At 39.6% G+C, this 23747-nt stretch overlaps 1 protein-coding gene across 1 annotated transcript in view; it reads right to left on the bottom strand.

Annotated features, from left to right (window-relative positions):
* Positions 1-13320, bottom strand: part of LOC121283272 (glycogen [starch] synthase, muscle-like) — a 126755-nt gene extending 113435 nt beyond the window's left edge. The window contains exons 1-2 of the mRNA XM_041197669.1: positions 13073-13320; positions 4570-4751 (exon numbers count right to left, since the gene is read on the bottom strand). Of these exons, the coding sequence (XP_041053603.1) occupies positions 4570-4751; positions 13073-13184 (294 nt within the window). The 5' untranslated portion in view covers positions 13185-13320. The remainder of the gene's footprint in view (positions 1-4569; positions 4752-13072) is intronic.
* Between the last annotated feature and the right edge of the window lie 10427 nt (positions 13321-23747).

Genomic DNA, 23747 nt, shown 5'->3' with positions numbered 1-23747 from the left:
TTATCCTGGCCAACATTACTTGCACCACTCAAAAAAACACCTTTCGTCTCATTGCTTGAAATGAATGGGATCTTACTGTCGCAAATGGCTGTTACATGTTCAAATTTTGAAACAATGAATTATATAAGAAGCATTTTGAGAAGTGTCTCAGTTAATTTTATGTTCATCATGTTGGCAGATGTTAGTGTTGGAGAATGATACGCTTTCCATTTCAAGCATCCAGGGCTAGCACCGAGCACTCCGAGATCAATATGGATTGACCTGAGAGTGCTTAATGCACCAGAACTTCAACATGGTTCTTGGCAAGGAAATGTTGATATGACAAAGGAGTTTGATTCTGTGAATCATGATGCACTTTGGAAATTTCTTCTAAAGTTTGAATGTCCCAGCAGACTCATGAACATTTTTCAGCTATTACATACTGGTATGATGACCCAATTTAGATTAAGTTCAAATGTCATCACCATTTTCAGTAACTAATGAGACCAAACAAAGTAGTATTTTTAGTACATTCTGTCTGACAGTGACTGCACGTTGAAAAAGATAGATACATAAATACTAAACAGTAATTACCTACCAGACCACTCTGTGAAACAGTTTTAAATTATCTCCCTTCTGCCACCAAAAGTTCATCCCAGCAATATATTTTCTGTGCTCAAGAGGTTGGATAACAATCCTTTGCCAGGCTAATACTATCCACCAACTCTTTTGACCCCTCCACTCTACTGCTAAGACTGTTTATCCAGAATGCTATCTTGAACGAGTCACAATTTTCTCCAATTAACTGAGACTGAAGCTATTGTCTTGACGCTGATCACAAATTCCAAACCCTTGCCACAATTTTCAGCACCCTATATGGTCACTATCTTGGGTTGATCTAGACGATTCACAATTTCAGTATCAATTCCACCTCTGTAGCATCACTCATCTCTGCCCAGCTGCTTGTCACAAATATTTCAAAGCTCTTGGTTTGTCTCTCAACCTCCACACTTCATAAACTTCAGGCCACCCAAAACTTGCCAGCATGTTAACCTCCACCAAGTTCCTTTTGTACTTCACCCCTGTTCTCATCGACTTCCGCTGGCTCAAGATCCCCTCATTCTCTGTTTTAAACCTCTCCTAGGTTACCCCCTACTATCTGTGCAATCCCTTCCAGTCCTATAATCTGCTGCCCTGTCCCATTACCCACCCCCAAACACCCTTTTCTTCGGGCTTTGGTCTCATTTGCATCCACATGTGCCTCCCTCCCCAACACCCCACCATGCCTAATGTTCCCCTTTCTTGACGACCATGCCTTCAGCCACCTTGGTTCCATTCTCTCTCTACACCTCCCTGTCTTTCCAACACCTCAACCTCCTTTAACAGACTCGAGTCTTGCTGAAAAAAGAGACACGTCTAAGTTTTTTGTCTTGCATTCATCAGGACACTTGCAAGAAAATATAGGGGGGAAAACAACAGCTTATACTGTACGTGAAATGTGTGCTGATGGGTTGGCAATTGGCGTTGTTGCCATGGAGAATGTACCACTGATGCTGACTGACAGTTAACTGCCAAGCATTGTTTGAAATTTGTTTTGAGTTTTGCAAGCACGGGCTGGTTTGGTCAAACAGCATGTCCCTGCCTGTTGTGAACAGCGGCTGGGACATACTGTTTGATACAATTGCCAGTCTTTGGGATGTATGACCTACATACCAAGCATCACGCTAGCACTGAAATTCATATACCACATTACTCATTTGTGTGAAAGGCAGAACGTCTTTTTGGCTTGACGGTAGCATCCTGTTAGTGACGAATACCACTCTTGTTGTTACTGCATAGTAGCAGCGTTAAACAGCTAGCTTCACCTGTCGCTCAAATTGTTGAGAAACCTTGCTCTCCAGGGTAATCTGAGGTAGACTGGGCACTTTTCAGGGCCGAAAGTGACGGCCTTAGACTGATTAGGGTAGCCATTATCCTGCAGGATGCATCTGATGTGCCCTATTTCAGCATCAAGTATGCACGGTGAGCAAATGGCTCAGGCCTTATTTACAAGGTTTCCCTAAGACTAATCTTATAGTGTATGGAGCTGTAAGAATCCCAAAATGTATATTGACCAATGAAGGTAGGCTTGTGGTAGACCGTAGTAGAGAATCCCCTGGCAGATTTCTCAACTAGAACATCACGGAAGGGGAACTCATTTGACTGCTCCGTTTCATAGGTGAATTTGAGCACAGGATGGAGCCTATTAAGACACGTAAGGAAATTGTTACATGCAGCTGTGGATTTAAATATAGCAAACGTATCAACCACATATTGGAATTATACGAGGGGTAGGAGTTTGGGTGTCATTTCATCGAAGGCACGTTTCTCATGGAGCCCAAAAAGTTCTGTACTACCAAAAAACTGTTTAACAGACTTCTTAAAATCAATCTCTTTGACCAAGCTTTTGGTCACCCTTCCTACTATCTCCTTTGGCTCTGAACCCATTTCTTTTCAATAATGTGGGACATTTTTCTATGTTACAGTATTCCCATAAATTCAAGTTTTTCTTGTATCACCAGCTTCTAGCTCCCTTAATTCAGCTCTATTCCAAAACAATTACCTCAAACCAAACCACTTTTGCTCCACTGAAAATTCCCTTTTCCCACGTTAACCATCTTGTGGTCTCTGAGTTAATTCAGTGTCAGTCTTTTATGGGGAGTACATGATCACAAGGATCAAGTATGAGATTGGCCCAAATTAATTTCGCATTATGGTGAACAGCCAGGAAAGATGTTCTTTGTTTCAGAGCTGGATTCAAACAGGTGACCAAGAGCACATTCTGCCACCCAGTCTTTAATCCCTTAAAATGACACTTCTATCTTAAATGAATATCGAGCCATTGGTTAATGCTCTTTTTTTAACATTGGTTTAGCTTTTAATGTCTCTGGATCTTGTCCACTGTAATTATTTTCCATCTTCATTATTCACCAATCATACTACACAAAAACTTTCTTCCTTAATTTCAATTTTCTCCCCAAATTACATTCTACAAAAAAGAAAAATTCTAAACTGAATTTAACATGTTCAGTGGGATTTAAAATGGTTGTTGTGTTAAGGGGGAGAGTGGGAGGTCTCAGGCCTAGGTTTGTGATTAAGTCAATAATGTTGGCTCCAAAATTCTGAAAAAATACAGCCAACATGACCAATCTCCAATAAACTCCTAAAATCAAAATCACAATCTTAAGCATAATATAGTCTCCAAAAGCTTCAGCCAACCATTTCCCTTTCTCATAAGCAACACAGTGGATGTTACTAGGCTGCTAAACATCTGGGTGCACCTTTCTCAGAACAATGAGCCAGCTAAATGTGTATTGTTTGGTTGGAAATCTAAGTAGTACAATTCCTAGGTGCTGTCATAACTATTCCATTTTATGCCCACATATTTTGCAGCCTGTCTCCCAGAATTTGTATTTCATCCCGACACTGAGCACTATAATTTCCAAGAACATGTCCTAACGGCCTTAACCTACTCACTCCCAATCTCTCCATTCCTTTTCTAGAACAGTGGCTCTCTCATCCCCAGTCCTGCTCTGAGACTTCCTTGTGACAAGGTCTCACATACAACAAATGACATAATGATTATTATATAGATTTAGCAGGCTCACATGCCAAAACATCCAAAGCTCAACACCATGGAAAATTCATCAGTATATTTTTAAATATATTTAACTATGGTAGAAATAAAAGGATGAATAAAAAATTCTCAAAATTCAACAACATATTTAATTCCATAGATTGGTCATATTTAGGTACTTATAACTGTTCTTTATAGTGTTGTTTATTGTGAGGGGAATTGAATACAAAAGTAGGTAGGTTATGCTTCAGTTATACAGGGCATTGGAGAGACCACATCTGGAGTGTGCAGTTTTGGCCTCCTTATTTAAGGAAGGATGTAAATGCATTGGAAGCAGGTCAGAGAAGGTTTATTAGACTAATAACCGGAATGGATGGGTTGTCTTATGAGGAATTTAACATGTTCAGTGGGACAGGTTAGACATGTATCCGCTGGAGTTTAGAAGAGTAAGGGGCGGCTTGATTGAAATATATAAGATCCTGAGGGGTCTTGACAGGGTGGATGTGGAAAGGATGTTTCATCTTGTGGGAGAATCTAGAACTGGGTGGAGGGTCATTATTTAAAAATAAGGGGTCACCCATTTAACACAGGGGTAAGGACATTTTTTTTCTCTCAGATGGTCTTGAGTCTTTGGAACTCTCTTCCTGAAAAGGTGGTGGAAGCAGAATCTTTAGATATTTTTAAGGCAGGGGTAGATAGATTCTTGAGCAGCAAGGAGGTAAAAGGTTATTGGGGATGTGGAGTTGAGGTTAAAATCAGACCAGCTATGATCTCATTGAGTGGCGGAGCAGGTTCAAAGGGCCGAGTGGCCTACTCCTGCTCCTAATTCATATGTCCATAATGACAAAGTCAGATCTTATGCTGCTTACAGTATCCACATAAAGTCATGCCCTATGCTGTTTAACTCTCCACAATTTAACCAGTCAGGCATTGAGGTGTTCCCAACCGAGCAAAATTAAAAGGGCTTACAATACCTTGCAACCTCTGGAGTTCATGCAATCAATAGTGCGTTTAATGGCCGGGTTTGGTGGTTCGATCAGCTCCACTTGTGTCTTGACACTGTTCTCAAAGTATGGACCAATCAGAATATAATTCTCTCCATGTTGATCTACTGTCAACTTAGTTTTGGTTTGGATGACAGTGTAGATACCACCCACTAGAACAGAGAAAAATCAGCAGGATATTGAACAAAGGGATATATGCATCAAGACCCATATGAACAATTTCAATGACATCTGCATTTATGCAGTGCCTTTATTACAGGAAGATTTCCAAAGCATTTCACAGGAAGGTAATCCGACAAAAACTGACATAGACCCAAACACATTAAAAGAAAAAAGAAAGTATTAAATGAAAAAAGGTTATTTTACCACTCTTTCCAAAGACCATGTACCACCTACCCTCTCATGGATTCTGGCCCAACCATCTAATCATCTGTGGGAAATTCTTCCATTATAGAGGCACAAGATTCTCACTATTCAAAAAGATAAAGGATTCACAATCATGTTATATTTAGCTAGTCTTTACAATACTGACATATGGTCAAATTCCCATGGGATAATCAACAAAACTCCAAACTGTCAATCTACTCTATTCAACACTATCTAACACAACACTGCAACACTCAATTCTTTCCCTTCCCATATCCAAGCATCACTTGACTGTGTGTACACCTACCCTTCTTACCTTCACTTCCATTCCTAACCAGATATTTATCCCACTCTTGCAACAATGTGATATTTCTCTAATTCCCAAACATGTCACCATGTGGCCTCTCCAAATGAGATGGTCAAGGTCATGTGAAATAATAGCCATTTTGTTCTGTGGATGTATATCCATTAAGAACTAAATTGAAACTACCTATGTTCCATACGTAGAGCCTTTAAATCCAGCCTCTGGAAGCAACTTTCAATGCATCCGCCTGGGCTCGATTTGAAAATCAATTCAGTTTGAGCTTTGCGCTCCTCCAACTCTGGCCCCTTAAAACATTCCTTGTTCCATTCATCCCATTGTCCAGGCCCTAAACTTTTTTATTATTCTTTCACAGGATGTTGGTGTCGTTGACAAGGCCCACATTTGTTTCCCATGCTTAACTGCCTTTGGGATGATATTGGTGAACCTCTTCCTGAACCGCTGCAGCCCATCTGGTGCAGGTTCACCCACAGTGCTTTTGGGGAGAGAGTCCCAGGATTTTGATGCAGTGACAGTGGAGGAACAGCGATATCATTCCTAGTCAGGATGGTGAGTGGCTTGGAGGGAAGCTTGCAGTTGGTGGTGCTCCCATGCATCTGTTGCCTTGTCCTTCTAGATGGTAAAGGTCCTGGTTTGGGAAGGTGCTGTCGGAGGAACCGGGGTGAGTTTCTGCAGTGCATCTTATAAATGGCACACACTGCTGCCACTATTCGTCGGTGGTGGAAGGAGTGGATGTTGAAGGCAGTGGATGGGGTGCCAATCAAATGGGGTACTTTATCATGGATGGTGTCAAGCTTCTTGAATGTTGTAGGAACCACTCATCCAGGCAAACGGAGAATATTCCATCACACTCCCGACTTGTGCCTTGTAGATGGTGGACAAACTACGGGGAGTCAGCCGGTGTGGTAATCACTGCAGATTTCTTAGCCTCTGACCTGCTGCTGTAGTCACAGTATTTATATGGCTAGTCCAGTTTAGTGTCAGATCAATGTCAGGCCCCAGGATATTAATAGTGGGGGATTCAGCAATAGTAATGCCATTGAGTGTCAAAAGGAGATGGTTAGATTCTCTCTTGTTGGAACTGGTCATAGCCTGGCATGTGTGATACAAATGTTACTTGCCACTTGTCAGTCCAAGCATGGATATTGTCCAGGTCTTGCTGCATTTAGACGTGGGACTGCTTCAGTATCTGAGGAGTCATGAATGGTGTTGAAGATTGTGCAATCATCAGCGAACGTCCTCAATTCTGACCTTATGATGGAGGGAAGGTCATTAATGAAGCAACTTAAGATGGTTGGGCCTAGACACTACCTTGAGGAACTCTGCAGCGATGTCCCAGGAGTGAGATGATTGGCCTCCAACAACCACAACCATCTTTCTTTGCACTAGGTGTGACTCTCACCAGTGGAGAGTTTTGCTCCAATTCTCACTGATTTCAATTTTGCTACAGCCCTTTGATGCCACACTCGGCCAATGCTGCCTTTATGTCAAAGGCAGTCACTCTCACCTCGCCTCTCGAGTTCAGCTCTTTTGTCCATGTTTGGACCAAGGTTGGAATGAAGTCAGGAGCCGAGTGAACCTGGCAAAACCCAGACTGAGCATCAGGTCAGTGAGCAGATTACTGCTGACTAAGTGCCACTTGATAGCACGATAGACAACACCTTCTATTACTTTGCTGTTAATCAAGAGCACACTGCAGGGGAAGTAATTTACGAGTTGCATTTGTCCCACTTTCCGTGGACAGGACATACTGGGGCAATCTTCCACATTGTCGGGTAGATGTCAGTGCTGAAATTCCTTCCATAAAGTTCACTGTCTCTCCACCTCTCTCTCCTCCTTTAAGATCCTCCTTAAAAGCTACATTTTTTTTGACCAAACTTTTAACCATCCCTGCTAATATCTTTGAGCCTTTGGACCCATGTCAATTTTTGTCTGATTACCTTCCTGTGAAATGCCTTGAAAATCTTCCAATAATAAAGACACTGCATAAATGAAAGTTGTTGTTGAAATTATTCATATTGTAAGGGCCATTGTAACATTTTCTGAAGCACTTAAGGCAGATAATTGCATCATATAAAGTGTTATAGATTATTTTCATACAATTGACTGTGTTCTGGCTTTGAAAAAAGATCAGCAAGCTTTTAAAAAAGAGTCATTTCAATAGAGATAGCACTTAAGATAAGCAAATCATCTTTATTTCACAGACCAGGCAGTGCTGATTCCTATCCCCACTCTGCGTTGACCTCAGTCCAACTGATGCCCAGAATTGGTATCATTGCAAGTTAGGAAGGGAGGTAAATGAGTCCGGTTTCCTGCTCTTGCTCAGTATCTAGCTACATCTCCAAAAGTAGCCCATGTAGGATGATGTTAGGTAGGAAGGACTGGATATAGCTTTGATGTCCCCTTGGGCTAATGTCAAACCAACACTCACTACTTAGACACATGAAGTATAACTAGTGAAGTGAGGTGATGTAAGGCAACCACATCAATGGAGCCATTGGCCAGGAAGAATCAAACTTGCAGTAAGGGGAAAGGGGAGGGGGGGAAAACTGAAAAACAAAATATGACAAAATCTCAAATTCCCTCATGAAAGTGAAATCCTGTGAATTAAAGACCAATCTTAACCTCAATACTACAAAAATGTACAATTTACTCATTCAGGTATTTACTTCAAGAGCTGATTTTAAAAAAAATCATTTGCAACTTCCTCTGAAAATGTTTTCTATTCTGTTTTATTTAAATGGAGAATATTTTTTTCAAACCTAGCAGATCTCCCATGGTGCTACTCATGTTGTCTCAGAGGATATGTTGTCTTATAGTGAGGAGTACGCAATGCATCATATTGATGACACTCTTATTTTTGGGATTGGTTGGACAAACTATAATTAACCACAACTGTTTCAACAACCAGTAATTACTGTAATTAACAGCAGGAAATACATTTTTGCTTGTTGATTACAGCTTATAATCAGTTAAATTTGACAGCAGCAGTCTCACATTGCATTTGCCATGGTTACAGGGGGCAGAGTCTTTTTGGGACATTTTATGGCAGGATAATAAAATTATAAGAACACATGATTACACACACTGTCTAGAGTTCATATAGGATTACTCTGTCATGGAATTATCTTAAGACTTCCCCACCATCACCTGCTGCTTTAAGGCAAAAATAATCAAGCAATACTGTTGGTCTTTTCTCAAACCTTCTCAATAGTTAATTAATCGGCTGTGAAACACTTTGGAATGCCCAGGTTGGTGAAAGGCTCTATATGGACTCTTTCAAGGATCAGAGGTCAGGGTTATTTGAGAAGTCCTGTAGAGTGTACATTTGTCAGTTGTCGGAAACAATTAAGATAGGATGAGTAAACCACATCTGGAGTACTGTATACAGTTTTGGTCTGCTTACTTGAGAAAAGAAATAATAGCATCAGAGGCAGTTCATAGAAGTTTCACTTGACTGATTCCTGGGATGAAGGAGTTATCTTATGAGGAAAGGTTGGACAGGTTGGGCCTGTGTCCATTGGAGTTTAGAAGAATGAGAGATGACCTTATTGAAACAGAAGATCCTGAGGGGGCTTGACAGGGTGGATGCTGAGAGGGTGTTTCCCTTTGTGAGAGAGATCAGAACTGGAGACACAGATTAAAAGTAAGGGGTTTCCCATTTAAGGTTGAGATGAGGAGATTTTCTTTCTCTCTCTGTGGGTCTATAGCATGTGGAATTCTCTTCCCCAGACAACAGTGAAGTCAGGATCAATGGATATTTTTAAGGCTGACTGAGATTGACAAGGGAGTCACAGGGTATAGGGAGTAGACAGGAAAATGTCAGAGGCCACAATCAGATCAGCCATGATCATATCAAATAGCTTGAAGAGCCAAATGGCCTACTTCTGCTTCTAATTCATATGTTTGCATGTTCGTTAACTTAAAATTAATTCACAATAAAATGTTATGTTCAATTGTATTAGAAGTTTGACGTTTAGAACTATGCTCTAGAAGCAGCAATGCAGCTTTTATGTTGATCTGAAGCAGTACTAACCTTTCAAAATGATTCAATGTAGTTAGGCTTTGTGCTTGGATGAGTATAGCAGTCATGTGCGCTTCTCAATTCAGAGAGTGGGAGGCGCCATTTTCTTTGGATGTTGAGTTGTGAGAGGGAAGTTTACAAGCAGGCCAGGAGGTTGGTGTTTATTATAGTGGACAGCAGCAAGGGAAGAGACTAATAGCAAGCAAAGTGGTTGCAGAAAACTGAGGACGTTACTACATTCAAGACCAAGGAAACTTTAGTTTCTGAAGTAGCACAGTGAATACACTTCAAAGCAATTCATTGGTTATTACGCACTTTGGGATGTCCTGAGAGAGTGAATGGTGCTATGTAACTACAAATTTGTCCTTTCTTTGACAAATTGTGGGGTTTCAGATTAAATGATGATGGCATTTTGAGAACTGTGGTTCAATATAGTTATTTCCCCAACTCAACGGGCCAAGCGAAATCTTCTGTTAATTTATACATGTTTCAATTTAAAAATAAAACCCTCTTCAGGGAAAGATCTATTGTACAACTTTACAGTGATATAAAATTATTTAAATCCTCTCTGCAACAGAGGTGAGAGAAGACAAGACAGGGTGAAATCACATGTATATTGTGCAAATATTTGAATTGTTGGTGCTTTGTGAAGTCTAAGGTTCAAGATGTTCTATAAAAATTGTAGAATTTTGATGCTTTGTGCAATCATAGACAAATAGATCTTAAGAAAATAATGGAAAACCAAAGCAACTTAACAGTTAACATTGAAGTGTAAGCCTGATTGCAGCTTGTGCAATACTAGAGTATATTTGCAGCAATTGTGAAAATAACTCTGAACATACTAATACTGTTTCCATATTTATTAAGAGATAATTGAATTTATTTTTATTGTTACAACAGTTGCTAGGAACACTGATTTTTGGAAACTAATAACTTTCAAATAGAATATTTAGTGACTGCACTTGTCACAAATCTATTCAATGGAAGTGTGCCAACAGTGACACAGAACATATTCTCAGTAATATTGGCCGGGGAGTAGGAATTCAACCTTGAGCAGAAGTGCATCAGCTGTCTGTTGCACACTCCATAAGACTGCACCCTTTCCAGATTAACCTTACCAACCTTTAATGAATGTAAAGGATTTTTAGAATTATGCACATGAAGTGCTGCAGCTTCATGTAGCTGACCTATATCTAGGAACTGATCCTTGTAGCAAATGCACTGTCCCTGTTACAAACTTAGTAATTAAAGTAGTTAGTCTTGCGATATCATCTGTTGCTAAATTAGATGCATGTGTCTTATGACTAATCAGAAATGCTGATCATGAAGTCTGACATTCCCTTCCTGAATTTAGGGAATTGGTATGAAACAGCTCTAAATAATAAGTTCAGTGTTCCTGCTCTCAACCTTAGAATTAAATATCATCGTACTATCACTTACTCCAGGATCTGAAAACGGCAAAACTTATTACCTCCCTCAGTTTCCCTTTCCAGCACAATCTACCGATTTTTAAACCCCAAACTGGTTGTCACTCATTCAGTACTGCTAATTTATCTCCGTTCCTATATTTAACACTGTTTAACATTGGTGATCTAGGATGAGTCAGTAGTCTCTAGTGTGGAACAGAGAAAACAAAGCAAATCGAAAGATTTTCTTTCAGTAAGGAGAAGTTCATCTATAACCAATACTGTTGCAACCCTCAATCCAAGTGCAGCCTGCAGTCATTTTTGCTTCCTTTCAGGAGCAGTCCTGAGCTACTGGTCTTGTTCTCCTTGATCTAACTGAAAGAAACCCCCAAGTGAACTACTATCTGACATAATACATTAAAACCCTTGATGGAACAGATAATGGTATAAGAGGTACATGGCCACGCTCAGTCATTTTACTGTTCACATTTCTCCTTTATTTCTTTGATCTCTTCGCCTGAAGGTACTGATTTATTCTCATGAATGATTGAGTATGCATCATGTGTCTTCTATTAGGGTTGGATAAATCATCAATGGATTATCCAGAGGTCTGCTCCTCCACCACTCCCTTTACCTTCCCTTTCTAATGACAAGAACCATATATACCAGTGCAGCCCTTGAGAATTCCAATATAAAAAGTACACAGGAATAACTCTCATTGTTCTGGTCATCTGTCCACCTGTAAGCCCTCTGTGTCTTTGGCTAAGTGGTTATTCTTCCTGTGTGATGAAAAGATTTTATTGCAAGTTTAAATAGTAAAAGCACTGGTCAATGTGGAACTAATACACAAACTCAAAGTCACAGGTTGGATTCCTAGTCTGGGCACCTGCACAACAGCTGGTTTAATTAATCAGGTTGCCAACACTCACTGTTTTGAGTCACACATAAAGAACAGTCAGTCACTTGGACAAGGTGCTGGAAGATAGTTGGCATCATGGAACCATACTCCAGCATAGACCAGCAGCCTCTGATGCACAGCAGAGAAAGTTGCAAGAAAAGTTAGGGTTTTTTTTAACAGTAAGAAAGGGTTAATTTGTAACCATCACCTGCTTCAGTCATTTATGTGAAAGTGTTTTCATCTACCTATATTTTGAAAATGATTCCAAAGTCATATATAGAAGCAGCCTGACTGGCGTGTAAATGCTGACATTCAGAGCTCTCTTCTGTTTGGCTCCCAAGCTGTGACACAGTGGCTAAGTGCCAACCAGAAGCTGGGGCACTTCCAAGCAGGGATCCAGGATGCATTAGTAGTGGTTGGGAGCAGGCCATTCACACAGCCTTTCTGGAACAGTGTTGAGACTAAATTGATTGAAAATGGAGACATTTTACAAAATAAGAATCAATAGAGTCTTTGTACATTTACAATGAGTACAGGGCATATTTAATGTTAGTTGTATTTAAAGGGAGTTTAGGAGTAAATTGATCAAAGTAGATAAAATAATAAGTGGTATATGGACAAGGTAAATCTAGACTATTACTTCAAAATATGCCAGGAAAGCAAGGCCAGAAGACAAACTTAAATTAGCAAAAGGAAAATTGAAAACCAATATTAGAAGTTCTGTACTCAGAATAATCTGAATAATAACTGCAAAAAGAAAGCTATTCAAGATGTAGTGAGATACCATGTGGGAGGCCTGAACATCCTGAACTTTCAAACTTTCTTGTGTGGGGAACCCCCTATGTCGAGGTACTTACTTCCAGAACAGAGTCAGCTACCTAAAGGTGAAGACTACTATAAGTGAGGAGAACAACTGTATTTTTGTAAAACTACAGAAATAACCTGCTAGTGTCAATAAAACAGAAAAAATATAGTGCATATAGTAATACTAGAGATTGCTCACAGCTGGTCTGACGCAAAGAGCCAAACGAACAGGAAACCTGAGCATTGCCTGGGATTCCTTCAGCCTTAAATGAAGGATGAGTTTGGATGGGCAGAATGACCTTTTCTTGTCCTTGACCTTTATATTCTCGTCTATGGGGAAATATGTGGTACAGAACTGAAGGCGTTTTTTTTAAAATCTGTATTGCACATAAATTCTTGGTATTACTGCAAAATGACATTTTAAATGTTAGAAAAATAAAGCGTTTTGAATAAATATATGAACGCATTTTTAAGGCATACGCAGTACGTGTTGCTACAATACATCAAGGCACTGGAGTTTCTACAGGGTTACAACTCGTTACGTTGTTTCCCAGCAGGGGGTGGTTTGTTAGCTTGTCTGCCCCGGCCAGAGCCTGTGCTGCCGGCCGCCCGGAATCTTCCGCAGCCATCGCCGAAGCTGGAGCCTTCCTTACCTTTATTCGCTACTTCCCAGGCGACCTCGAACAGAAAGAGGTTGTCGGCAGGGAGTTCGTATTCGAAGCCACTGTGCGAACCGTAAGAAGGCGAGTTACTCAGGAAGGACATGGTGCTAAGATCTTAACAGAGAGGAATGCAGCAACATAGGAACTGGTTTGAGAACAACTTGGAACCGAGCATGAGCGCTGCTGAGCCCTGGCACCCGAGCTAGCTGCCGGCAGCACCAGCACTCATTGCTAGGGGGAGCGTTATCCCAGAGTAAGAGGCGCAGTGACCACCGGAGACCAACAGGGGGAGTTGGTTTACCGGATGCGCTGAATCCGCCTTGAATGGAGATGTGCAGCAGCTGTTCAGCAAGTTAGTCACCACCCCAGGGAGGAAAGGTCTGCCATTTGAGACTGTTTCTCACATGAAGTTCTAATGTTAATAATGACCTACATTTGTATAGCATCTTTAATGTAGAACAATAAGGTTTAAAAGTAAAAATATAGAGGAAAATGTCGAAAGGGATAGCCACCAAGACCATTGGGGAGATTTGGGAAAGGTAAAAGGAAGCTTGGTTGAAAAGATGAATTTTAAGGAGGCTTTTAAAGGTGATATGAAAAATATGATAAAAGGGGTTAAGAGCAAAAGTTCCAGGCTGCTTCTTGGTTATAGAAACTGTCTACATTAAAAATATTGGACAATAGATTAACTTAGAACATTATTTACACATAGGAATAGAATTTGTTAAAACAGATCACAGTTTAAACAATGAATATTAAAAGACTGAGATATGGAAGCAAGATTGGAGAACTTTGGGCCTTACATAGGCTTTAAAGTGTGTTTGGAGACTCTTTCATTCTCCTGGAGTCTTCAGGAAATAAACATTAATGTAAGAAGCCCAGGACAGAAATAATTTTGGCACTTTTATCTATGTGTTAGTAACATTTTGGAGATGGAGGAGGCTACTTGATCTGCAGTCATAACTCATTAAAAGGTTAAAAAATTGATTACATTTCTATTTAAGTTACAAATAGGAGAGCTATATCCTGTTCCTTACAGTACTCTTGTAGCTGGTGTACAGAGAAGATCATGTCCACTGTGGATCTGCCAGCATGGAAACCACACTGTGCTTCTGGATACACTTGGCCTAACGTTAAGGCCTTAAACATCGATTCTCGCACCTGGGAGACACTAGCCGATTACCTGTGGGCTGGCATGTGTCACCATAACGATCAGTGGCTACAGGAGTTTGGCAACAGGTGCCAACATCAAAAGCAACAATGCACAATGACACCTGCGAAACCTGCATCTTGCAGATTGGTCTCTTAAGCCATTAGCAAAAGTGCACATTGCGGAGCTACCCAATCCCCAATGGATTTGATTTGCAGTATGTCCATAATCTTACACAGATGGATGGATGTGCTGCCAACAAAGTTGCAAACTATTTTTTACTATAAGAATAGCTAGCAACGTCTAACTACTCTAAAGGTGTCAATCTTGACTTAGTAGTAGCATTCTTACTGAATCAGAACCTCATGTGTTCCATCTTCCATTGTTTTGTCCACTCACTTAGTTTATGCCCCTTTGTAACTTTCTGCTCAGATCCATGCAACATACTGTGCCTCCTAACTAACTGTCTTCTGCAAACAACTCTGCATATTATTTAAAATTAGTATATTTAAAAAGTTAATTTCTCAGTAAAAATCCTTGGAGAACTCGATTTGTCAAATCCTGCCAATCCGAGAGTGAAGAGATAATGTAAACAGTCTATCTTGTTAACATCAGAGAAGTTTACAGCATAGAAGGAAGGCATTCGCCTATCGTATCCTTGTCAGCCATCAAGTAGCCATCGTCAGGTAGCCATCCATCCATCTTCGTCTGTAGTTGTGTAGGTTACAACACTTCAAGTGCATTTCCAAGTACTTATTAAATGTTATGAGGGTTTCTGCCCCTACCACTCTTTCAAGCATTGAGTTTCAGATCCTCACTACTCTCTGGAGGGAAAAAATTCCCGTCAAATCACCTAAATCTGTGCCCCCTGTTATATGCCCTGGGGCTTCCCTATCCACCTTATCTAGACCCCTTGTAATTTTGCACACTTCAGTTAGGTCTCCATTCAGCCTCCTGTGTTCCAAAGGGAAAAACTCCAGCCTATCCAATCTTTCTTCATAATTAAAATTTTTCAGTCCAGCCAACATCCCCATTAATTTCACTTGCACTTTCTCTAGTACAATCACATCTTTCCTTTAGTGCAGTGATCAGAACTGCACACACTACTCCAGCTATGGCCTAGCCAGCATAACCTCTCAACTCTTGTATTCTCTGCCTTGGCAAATAAAGGCAAGTATCCTGTAAGCCTTTTTGACCATCTTACCTACCTGTTTAACCACCTTCAGGGATCTGTAATCCCTCTGTTCCTCTACATCTCTCAGAATCCCACCATTTATTGTGTATTCCCTTGCCTTATTAGCTTTCCCCAAATGTATTATCTCACACTTTTACAGATTGAACTCCGTTTGCCACTGTTCTTTCCAGGTAACAAGTTCATTGATATCTTCCTGTAGTCTACAGCTTTCTTCTTCATTATCAACTATATAGCCAAAAAATTCAGCTAGATGAATCAGATATGACCTATCCTTTATATGTCTATGTTGACTCTTTTAATCAACTGATACTTGTCCAAGTGTACAGTTAATCTGTATAAGGGAATAGATTCAAGTAATTTCTCCACAACTGATGTTAAACTGACAGGGCTGTAGTTAACTCATCCCTTCCTTCATAAATAGAGTGATATTTATAATCTTCCAATTCAAATTCCAAAATTTAAGAGAGCTTTAATTAGCCATTATGCGCCTCAATAAATCATTGGTTTGTTCTCAAATGGTATACACCTGTGCCTTTTGCTCTAGACAGCAAGTAGTACATCAATGCACCCATGTGTGCAATTGGTGCTCCACCAAGTGGTATTTCAGTACATCCAATATACTATACTGCTTTGGTGCATCCCACACCCACAAAGCTTGCGTGCAGGAATTCTGCATGGTTTTGGTTTTCCTGATTGGGGATTTGGCCAGTTGCCTGGACTGGTAATTACCCACGTTGCATACCCTTTTTTGTTGGTAGAATATCTGAGATCTCATGATGTCATACTCTGTGGTACATATTGAATTTTGCCCTTGGTGGGCCCCACTGGCTCAGCGGCGGGTGGGCAGCTGAACTCTGCCACCGAAACGGGGCCCACTACCATTTTGAGTGGGTGGGCCAATTAAAGCCCGCCCAGCAGCCTGCCCGACAAGAAGAGCTATGCACTTCCTGTCCGGGGGTGGGGGGGTGGGGGGGTGGATTCCCCATCTGTCAAAGTGTGCTTTGAGACCAAGTGCTGTCTCAGAGAGATTACTGACAGGTAAAAAAAACTCCAAAAATAGAAAAATATTAAAATTATTAACATGTTCCCCTCATGTGACAATGTCACATGAAATGGGACATGTTAATAAGAAACACATAAACTTTATGAAACTTTTTAAAAACGGACATAAAACCTCATCCTGCCAGTGGATGAAGTTTCATGTATAATCAGGAGCCCGCTGGGGCTCCTGGCCTGCCCGCCAGCCTTAAGGTTGGACGGCTGGGTCTTTAACAATCTTAATTAGCCTGTCAATGGCCTTAATTGGCCATTGACAGGTCGGTGGGGACAGCTGATTTCACTGTCTGCCTGCCTTCCTGAAAATTTAAAGGGACCAGGATGACGTCAGGGGTTGCTGTCAATTTCCCTTCGGCAAGCGGGCCCTGCCCCAAAAATCGCTGACGGGAAAATCCTAGCCCATGCTTGGGGCTGATAATACACACCCAACTAGTTGGAGGAGGGAATCTTATCACTTGTTCCGTTGATGTCACAACGCATTGGAAAGTGAAATGGATCATTTTGATCGAATGACATCTTGATGTTATGTTTTCCAGATAAATTAATATTTTTTGAGATAAATTATATCACTACATTGTATACTGATAAACTAAGTAAGGAAAAGGTTCCCCAACTCCTCTCAGGATGGCATTGACCTACGCTGAGATTTAATTGCACTGGAACTCATGGCACTCTGTACTTCACTTTCAAACTGTACAATCCCCAATTACATATCTAAAACAGGTAATTGCATTTCAGAGGTAGTGCATTAGATGTGATGTGATTTTGGACATCCTGAGTGATATGATAAAATGCCATGTAAATACATTTCAATTTTTCTTCTTTCCAAGTTTCCATTCCAAAACTCCTCGGGTCAAAAAGTGTCTCAGAGCACTTCATAGAACAGCAAGGTGGATACTGAGTGAGAAAAGGAAGAACTGGAAGTGGGAGGAGACAAAAAACATGGCTAAAGAGATTACCCTTGAGAGCATCCGTGCTTTTGTCCCTTCACACTCAATTATTCCAATGTTTTCCAGGTGTCTCAATTCCTAATCTCCATAAACTTACTTCTGCTGCTTGTATTCTAATGCACACCAAGTTTGGCTCACCCATTAGCCTTACGGTAGCTGACCTACATTGATTCCTGGCCTCCTGCTGGCATCTATTCAAAATTTTCACCCTCATGTCAAAATCCTTCCATGGTCTCATCCCTCTAATACATCTCTCTAATCTCCTCCAAATCTTCAACCCTCCAACTCTGGCCCCTTAATCCTTCATCCCCTTCACCCCAACAAGCCTTCAGCCTTCCAGCCATAAGCCCCCCCCCCAAGTTCCCTCTCAATACCTCCTTATCTCTACTTCTCTCTCGTCCTTTAAGACATTCCTTAAAGCCCATAATTTTGCCCAAGCTTTGAACCACTCCTCCTAAAGACTCCTTCTTTGGCTCCATGTCAATCATTGTCTGATTATGCTTCTGTAAAGTGCTTTTCTACCATAAATAAATACATATAAATGTAAGTTGTTGACTTTTGAAATTGGGGAGGCTGTAGTCAGGTGAAGTTGTTTGGGAGAGATTTCCAGAGGCCATGGACATCATGACTAAATAATTATAGTTCAGTGATGGAGTGGAGGGAGATAAAGTGTAAAGTGAGTCAGATGACTTGGGCAATGAATGTTGACAAGCTATTTGACTGGGGGGTGATTTACAGATGATTATGTCCTTCAGAATATTTGCTTACAGGCTTTATAACAGCAATCGGTGGATAGCAATCAGGCAGAAGAATATTGATTTTTTTCCCCTGCCTAAACCAGGGCACAGAAACAAAATATTCAGCATGGGCATTGATCCTTTAATTAGGATGCTCATTAGTCACATTATTTTACTAATAAAGTCCCACAACTTTGTCATTCCAAATACTTTATTTGAAAATGTAAATACTAACGGTAAGGAACCACATTTATCCATTTATATTAATCAATTAAAATTAATCATGGAATTTATATTAATTAAAATTCATTAAAGACCATTTCTATGATCCTTTAACAACATTTTATTTATGAAAATATGAACAGTGAATGTACTGAAAATATTCTATAATATAATGATATTAAAATGTCTTTCAATATATTAATCTAAAATCTTTTCCAATAAATTAATTTAAAACATTTGTCAATAAATTAATCTAAAATATTTTTCAATAAATCATTTAAAACCTGTTCCAATAAATAATTTAAAACCTTCAATAAATAATTTAAAATCCTTAAGCTATAAAATATATTATTTGTTAATAACTGAAACCTGTTTTAAGGGTAGTTCCTCATTTATATCATGTATTTCAGAAATTTCATCAATATGCATGTTAACAGGAAACAATTCACTGGGCATAGCATCATAATGGTCAATTTCCTATAAATGATGAGAGATTATTATTATTTTAGCACTGCACTGATGGTCACCCTAGGTGGCTGGTAAAACATTACTTCAGCTTTTGTTCACAAATGTCTTCTCTCCTCTTCCTGAAAGTACTGGCTTCTGCTGGCATATTGTGTAACAGGCACTGGCCCCTGTTTTCCTTTAATGATTACATTGTTGATTTTTGGGTATTTTTCTTTGTATACTATATGTAACTATTTTAAAATTATTATCATTGCAAGCTTTTTTATATAAACATAAAACACATCTGTGCAGAAATGTTTCATGAGTGCCCTCTGTGCCTCACCCAAGTGTTCATTCTTTGTGGTAATGAGTGTCAGCACAATATTCACCATGGATGGCACCACAGAGGAGCCCACTGGTGCTTTATGCAATGTCTACATACCACACACTTTCCAGCACAGGTCATGACATTGAACCTTTTTTTAATTTGTCTTCCCCAACTTATTGACTTTGTGGCAATCTTTCCTGAGATCACCCAATTCAACGTACATTATGAACTGAATCAGGGACTGTCTGACCTATTCCACATTGAGCACTGGATTATTCCACTGAGCTATCTGAACAGTTTACTTTCAGTAGACACTATTTGCTCTGATTTCTAAATGGCACAATTGTGTTGAAATGTGTCTCTGTTAACTTGCCATAGCAGACATCATAAATGGGTTTCCTTATAATGACTGTTTCAGTTAAAAATAAATTTGGTCAGCTTCTAAAATGTATTGAGCAGGTAGTTAATGAGCTACTGACAAAACTGGATGGCTGTCACCAGATAACTTTCTGCACCTGTTATTCTAACCTATACCATGGATTCTCTAAACTTGTAATTTAAAGCAACAGGCAGTGCTTCTGGCATCTGTATCTTTAGTTGTCTGCCCCAAATTTTCAACAACAATTGCTATAATTTTGGGCCCGTAGTTTTCTCACCTCTTCAGAAAGTGCTGACTCATGCTGGGACTTGGTTCTACAGTCACCCTCCTGTACCTCACCCATGTGACCATTCTTGATATGTGAGCCCAGAAAATTGTACGTTAGGAGAAGGTTCATCTGCTGGTGAGGCATTACTGATCAGCTTCGTACTGTCCTCAGTTGATGCTCACATAACTTGCGCTTGCTATCAAAACTACCTGAATAACAATCAGAACTAGGAATCCTAGCTGATGATCCCCTCACTAGCCAAGGAACAGAGCTCATTGTAGTGCCATTGGTACTCTAACCACTTCTTTCTAAAGCCTATCCTGCTCCATGTCATTTAGGACCAATTTCTCTCCCAATTGTTCCAGTATTTTCATACATTTGCTCATTTGCACTAGCCTGTGGCTATTCTGATAATGTTTCGATCAGTAGGTTAGGTATGGAAGTTGTCATAAATGTGTCATTCCATATTGGTGTCTTTCAGTGATATGTCAGTTTCGCACACTGCAGGAACGTTAAAAAGCAATTTACCATTTAGAAAGGTTACCAGCAACATATAGTGGTAGAAAAGCAAAGCAGTGCTAAATATTTTCATCATTTTTTCTATGTCTGTTATGTGCAGATACATTGTAAATGTGCTAGTGCCAATTTCCCCTCTTCTGTATTTCTAGTCAAATTCTAAAACTGTTCACTTAGCAGATGTTTGATAGCAACAGCAAAGTTATGAAGTCTTTACGAATGCCTATACATAGCGTAGCAACCAGAAGAATACATTCTCACCATCTCACGTAGAATGTTCTGAAAAAATTAGATTAAATAATAAAACTTTTTTTAACAGTAAATTTGAGTACTGTCTATGCTCAACAAAAAGATAAACTTATTTCAATGCCCAACAACTGACAATCCCAAACTGAGAATGTTGAATGAGGTGTCACCAAGCATCTGCATTAAGGTTACTAGGTGGCATCTATTATAGAGAGAATTTAAAGTTCACAAACACTGCCATTCTTTTGATTTCCATGCTAGATGAAGGATTTGTGCTAAACATCGGCCGAATTCCTCTAGGATCATATGTTCTGCTACTGAGAGCGAATGATAGGCTTTCTCCGCCTCTTCTGCCTGGGCCAGGAGGCAGCCACAAGTAGCGTCTATGACGTCCCAGGTGACAAAGGTAAAAGGATGCCTGTCAACAGTCCAAAAAAGTTAACAAAACAAAGACATGTCGGTTTGTGCAGTCACTCCTTTGAATGAAACATCACAGCCTCATAACAAAGATCAAGTGATCAAAGATCAATCTTGGATTGTGGAACTGTTATCTTGAATCATGAAACTGTTTCCAGGAATATTTTCACATGAGAAGTAAGGGGTCAGCAATGTACAGGCAGGTTGGTCTTGATGTGCTTATTGGCCACTTGATGCAAGTATAACCAACAACAAATGTTGCCTTCGTAGCACTATGAAACCACTTCCCAAGACGTGTTTGTTGCCTCCAATAGGGTTTTTAAAAAATCATTCATGGGATGTGGGCTTTGCTGGCCATCCCCAAAGGCCATTTCAGAGAGCATTTAAGAATCAACCATTGCTGTGGGTCTGGAGTCACATGTTGACCAAGTAAGGACAGCAGTTTTCCTTCTCTAAAGGAAATTAATGAACCATTTGGGTTTTTACAACAATTGACAATGGTTTCATGGTCATCATTAGACTTTTAATTTCATATTTTTTATTGGATTCAAATTTCACCATCTCCCATGGTGGGACTTGAACTCAGATCCCCTGGGTATCTGGAGTATTAGTCCAGTGACAATACTACTATACCACCACGTCTCCAATAATAGCTGCTCTATAAGGTAAAGTGGACATAGGGGTCTGTCCAGATTCCTATTGTCTAATTTTCAGAAGACCAAAGGACACCTTTTTAAATAAAAATATTAAATTATTAAGCTTATAAATTAATTTACTATGTATCCTAAAAATCATTAGATCTATTTTACTGCATCATCAATATTTATTTACTATATAGGCAGGCTGCCTAATCGGCCATGTTCGATTTCCATGTGTCATGATGATGTTAATTGCCCATTGTGGAAGATGCCAGATTGCCCAGATATTGCACCATCAGTGAGGTAAACAGAATAACATGATACTTACACAGTTTTAATGCCAAACTTTTAGCGTAGATACATTTATGTAAATTCTAGGATATCTTAGATTTAATAGTATATATCTTTCTTTTCCTTTCCTAAATTTTCCTCTTATACTAGGGTACTTCTATGAATGCCAGTTGATCTCCATTTCCTTGTCCAAATAGCCACTCATCATGTGTGAATCTTGAGAGTGAGCGCTCACAGATTAATTAACCATGGAGGGGTATTGGAGCCAAACCTAATCCTGTCCTCAACTAACAACTATACAGATGCACCTTCCAGTCAACATCTCTGGACAATAGTTGGGAACAGCATCAATACATCTACATATAGATGACTGATTTTTTTCTTTCTGATTTCAGTCCAGCAGCAATGCGCCCAATTTTACAATTCTTACAATCACTCTAGGATAGTAGCTAACTCACCAGAGACCAAGAAACAAACTTAACATTTTTTGCTCTGTGCTGATTAATATTATTAAAGACCACAGGAGCTATCCAAATAATTATCTACATGGTAGAAAAGGAAAAAGAATACAAAGATTTTATATTAGCATTTTACACAGCATGTAAACAAGATAAATTATAATAGAATGATATTTGCTAATGGGGAAATGATTAATGGGAACACAGGCTCCCTTGTAAATTAATCAAAAGGTTGAGCTTTTATTCAGAATGATATCATTAAATATCAGCTAAAACTGCACCTTTTTGTTTCTCTGCTGACTCAGTCGGTAAAGCTGAGCTATACAGACCAACAAAGCTTCATTTTTAATCTGTGCAAGGTTAGCAGTCACCATAGTTCACTTCTTTGACCATGGGTTAGGAAAGGGAAGATCAGCCAGGATCACCATCCAGAAACTCTTGCCGGAAAATGCTCATGGTCTGGATGTTCAGTCTTGGTAAGAAGCTTCTCTCAACTCCTCAGCTTTCAATTGTCTGTTGATGTTCACAATCAGGCTTAGGCATGAAGAACTGGAGGGCTGCTATGATCTGTGGAACTGTACCCCCAAGAGTCTGAATCTTAAGTTTAGAAGGGTAGAATATTGACATTGGAAATGAAGGTTTTATTTTTAAAGTTACCTTTCCCTTTTCACTTTCACTTGCTTTCTGCAGTTGAATATTTCAGGAAAAAGTTTAGTCCTAGGCTGACAAATGCTCATATCATTGTGGTCAGGGATACTCATCAGCGTCCTTCTCTCAGGACTTTCCTCATAATTTCTGCATCCAATACACTTGCAAATAGAGGAGCACATTATTTTTGCCTGAGCAAAAAAAAGGGCAAAACAATGAATAAAACCAATTATACTACACTTAATGATCATTCATGAAAGCACGACATAGGAAATTCCATTTTTGTTTAATTCTCTAAGTGAAATGCAGAAAAATTAAACCACTCTTAGTTATTTATTCTTGGGGGTTCATAGCATAATCAACCAATTGTTGACTCCATCTTGACCCAGTGATTTAACACAGACTGTCAATTAAAGGGGAACTGTTTTTCAGAAAAGGTGTTTGATAGAACGCTATTTGTTCAAATTGAAATAGAGCCTTCATTAAAAGTGCATCAAACATGATGTAACAGTGCATATTCCAATATAAATTACGTATTTCCTTAAGCATAAGGAAAATAATAAAAGGAACACTTTTAGTAAGACAAAAGCAAAGAACTGTAGTTGCTGAACATCTGAAACAAAAACAGAAAATACTGGAAACACTCGGTAGGTCTGGCAACAGCTGTGGAGGGAAAAATTAGAAATAATGGGCAGAATTTTGCCCTTGGTGGGTGGGCTT

Source organism: Carcharodon carcharias, chromosome 10 (genome assembly GCF_017639515.1).
Source record: "Carcharodon carcharias isolate sCarCar2 chromosome 10, sCarCar2.pri, whole genome shotgun sequence".
NCBI classification, from domain to species: Eukaryota; Metazoa; Chordata; class Chondrichthyes; order Lamniformes; family Lamnidae; genus Carcharodon; species Carcharodon carcharias.
The sequence above is the reverse complement of the archived record's forward strand: the minus strand, read 5'-3'. Positions and strand labels throughout refer to the sequence as shown.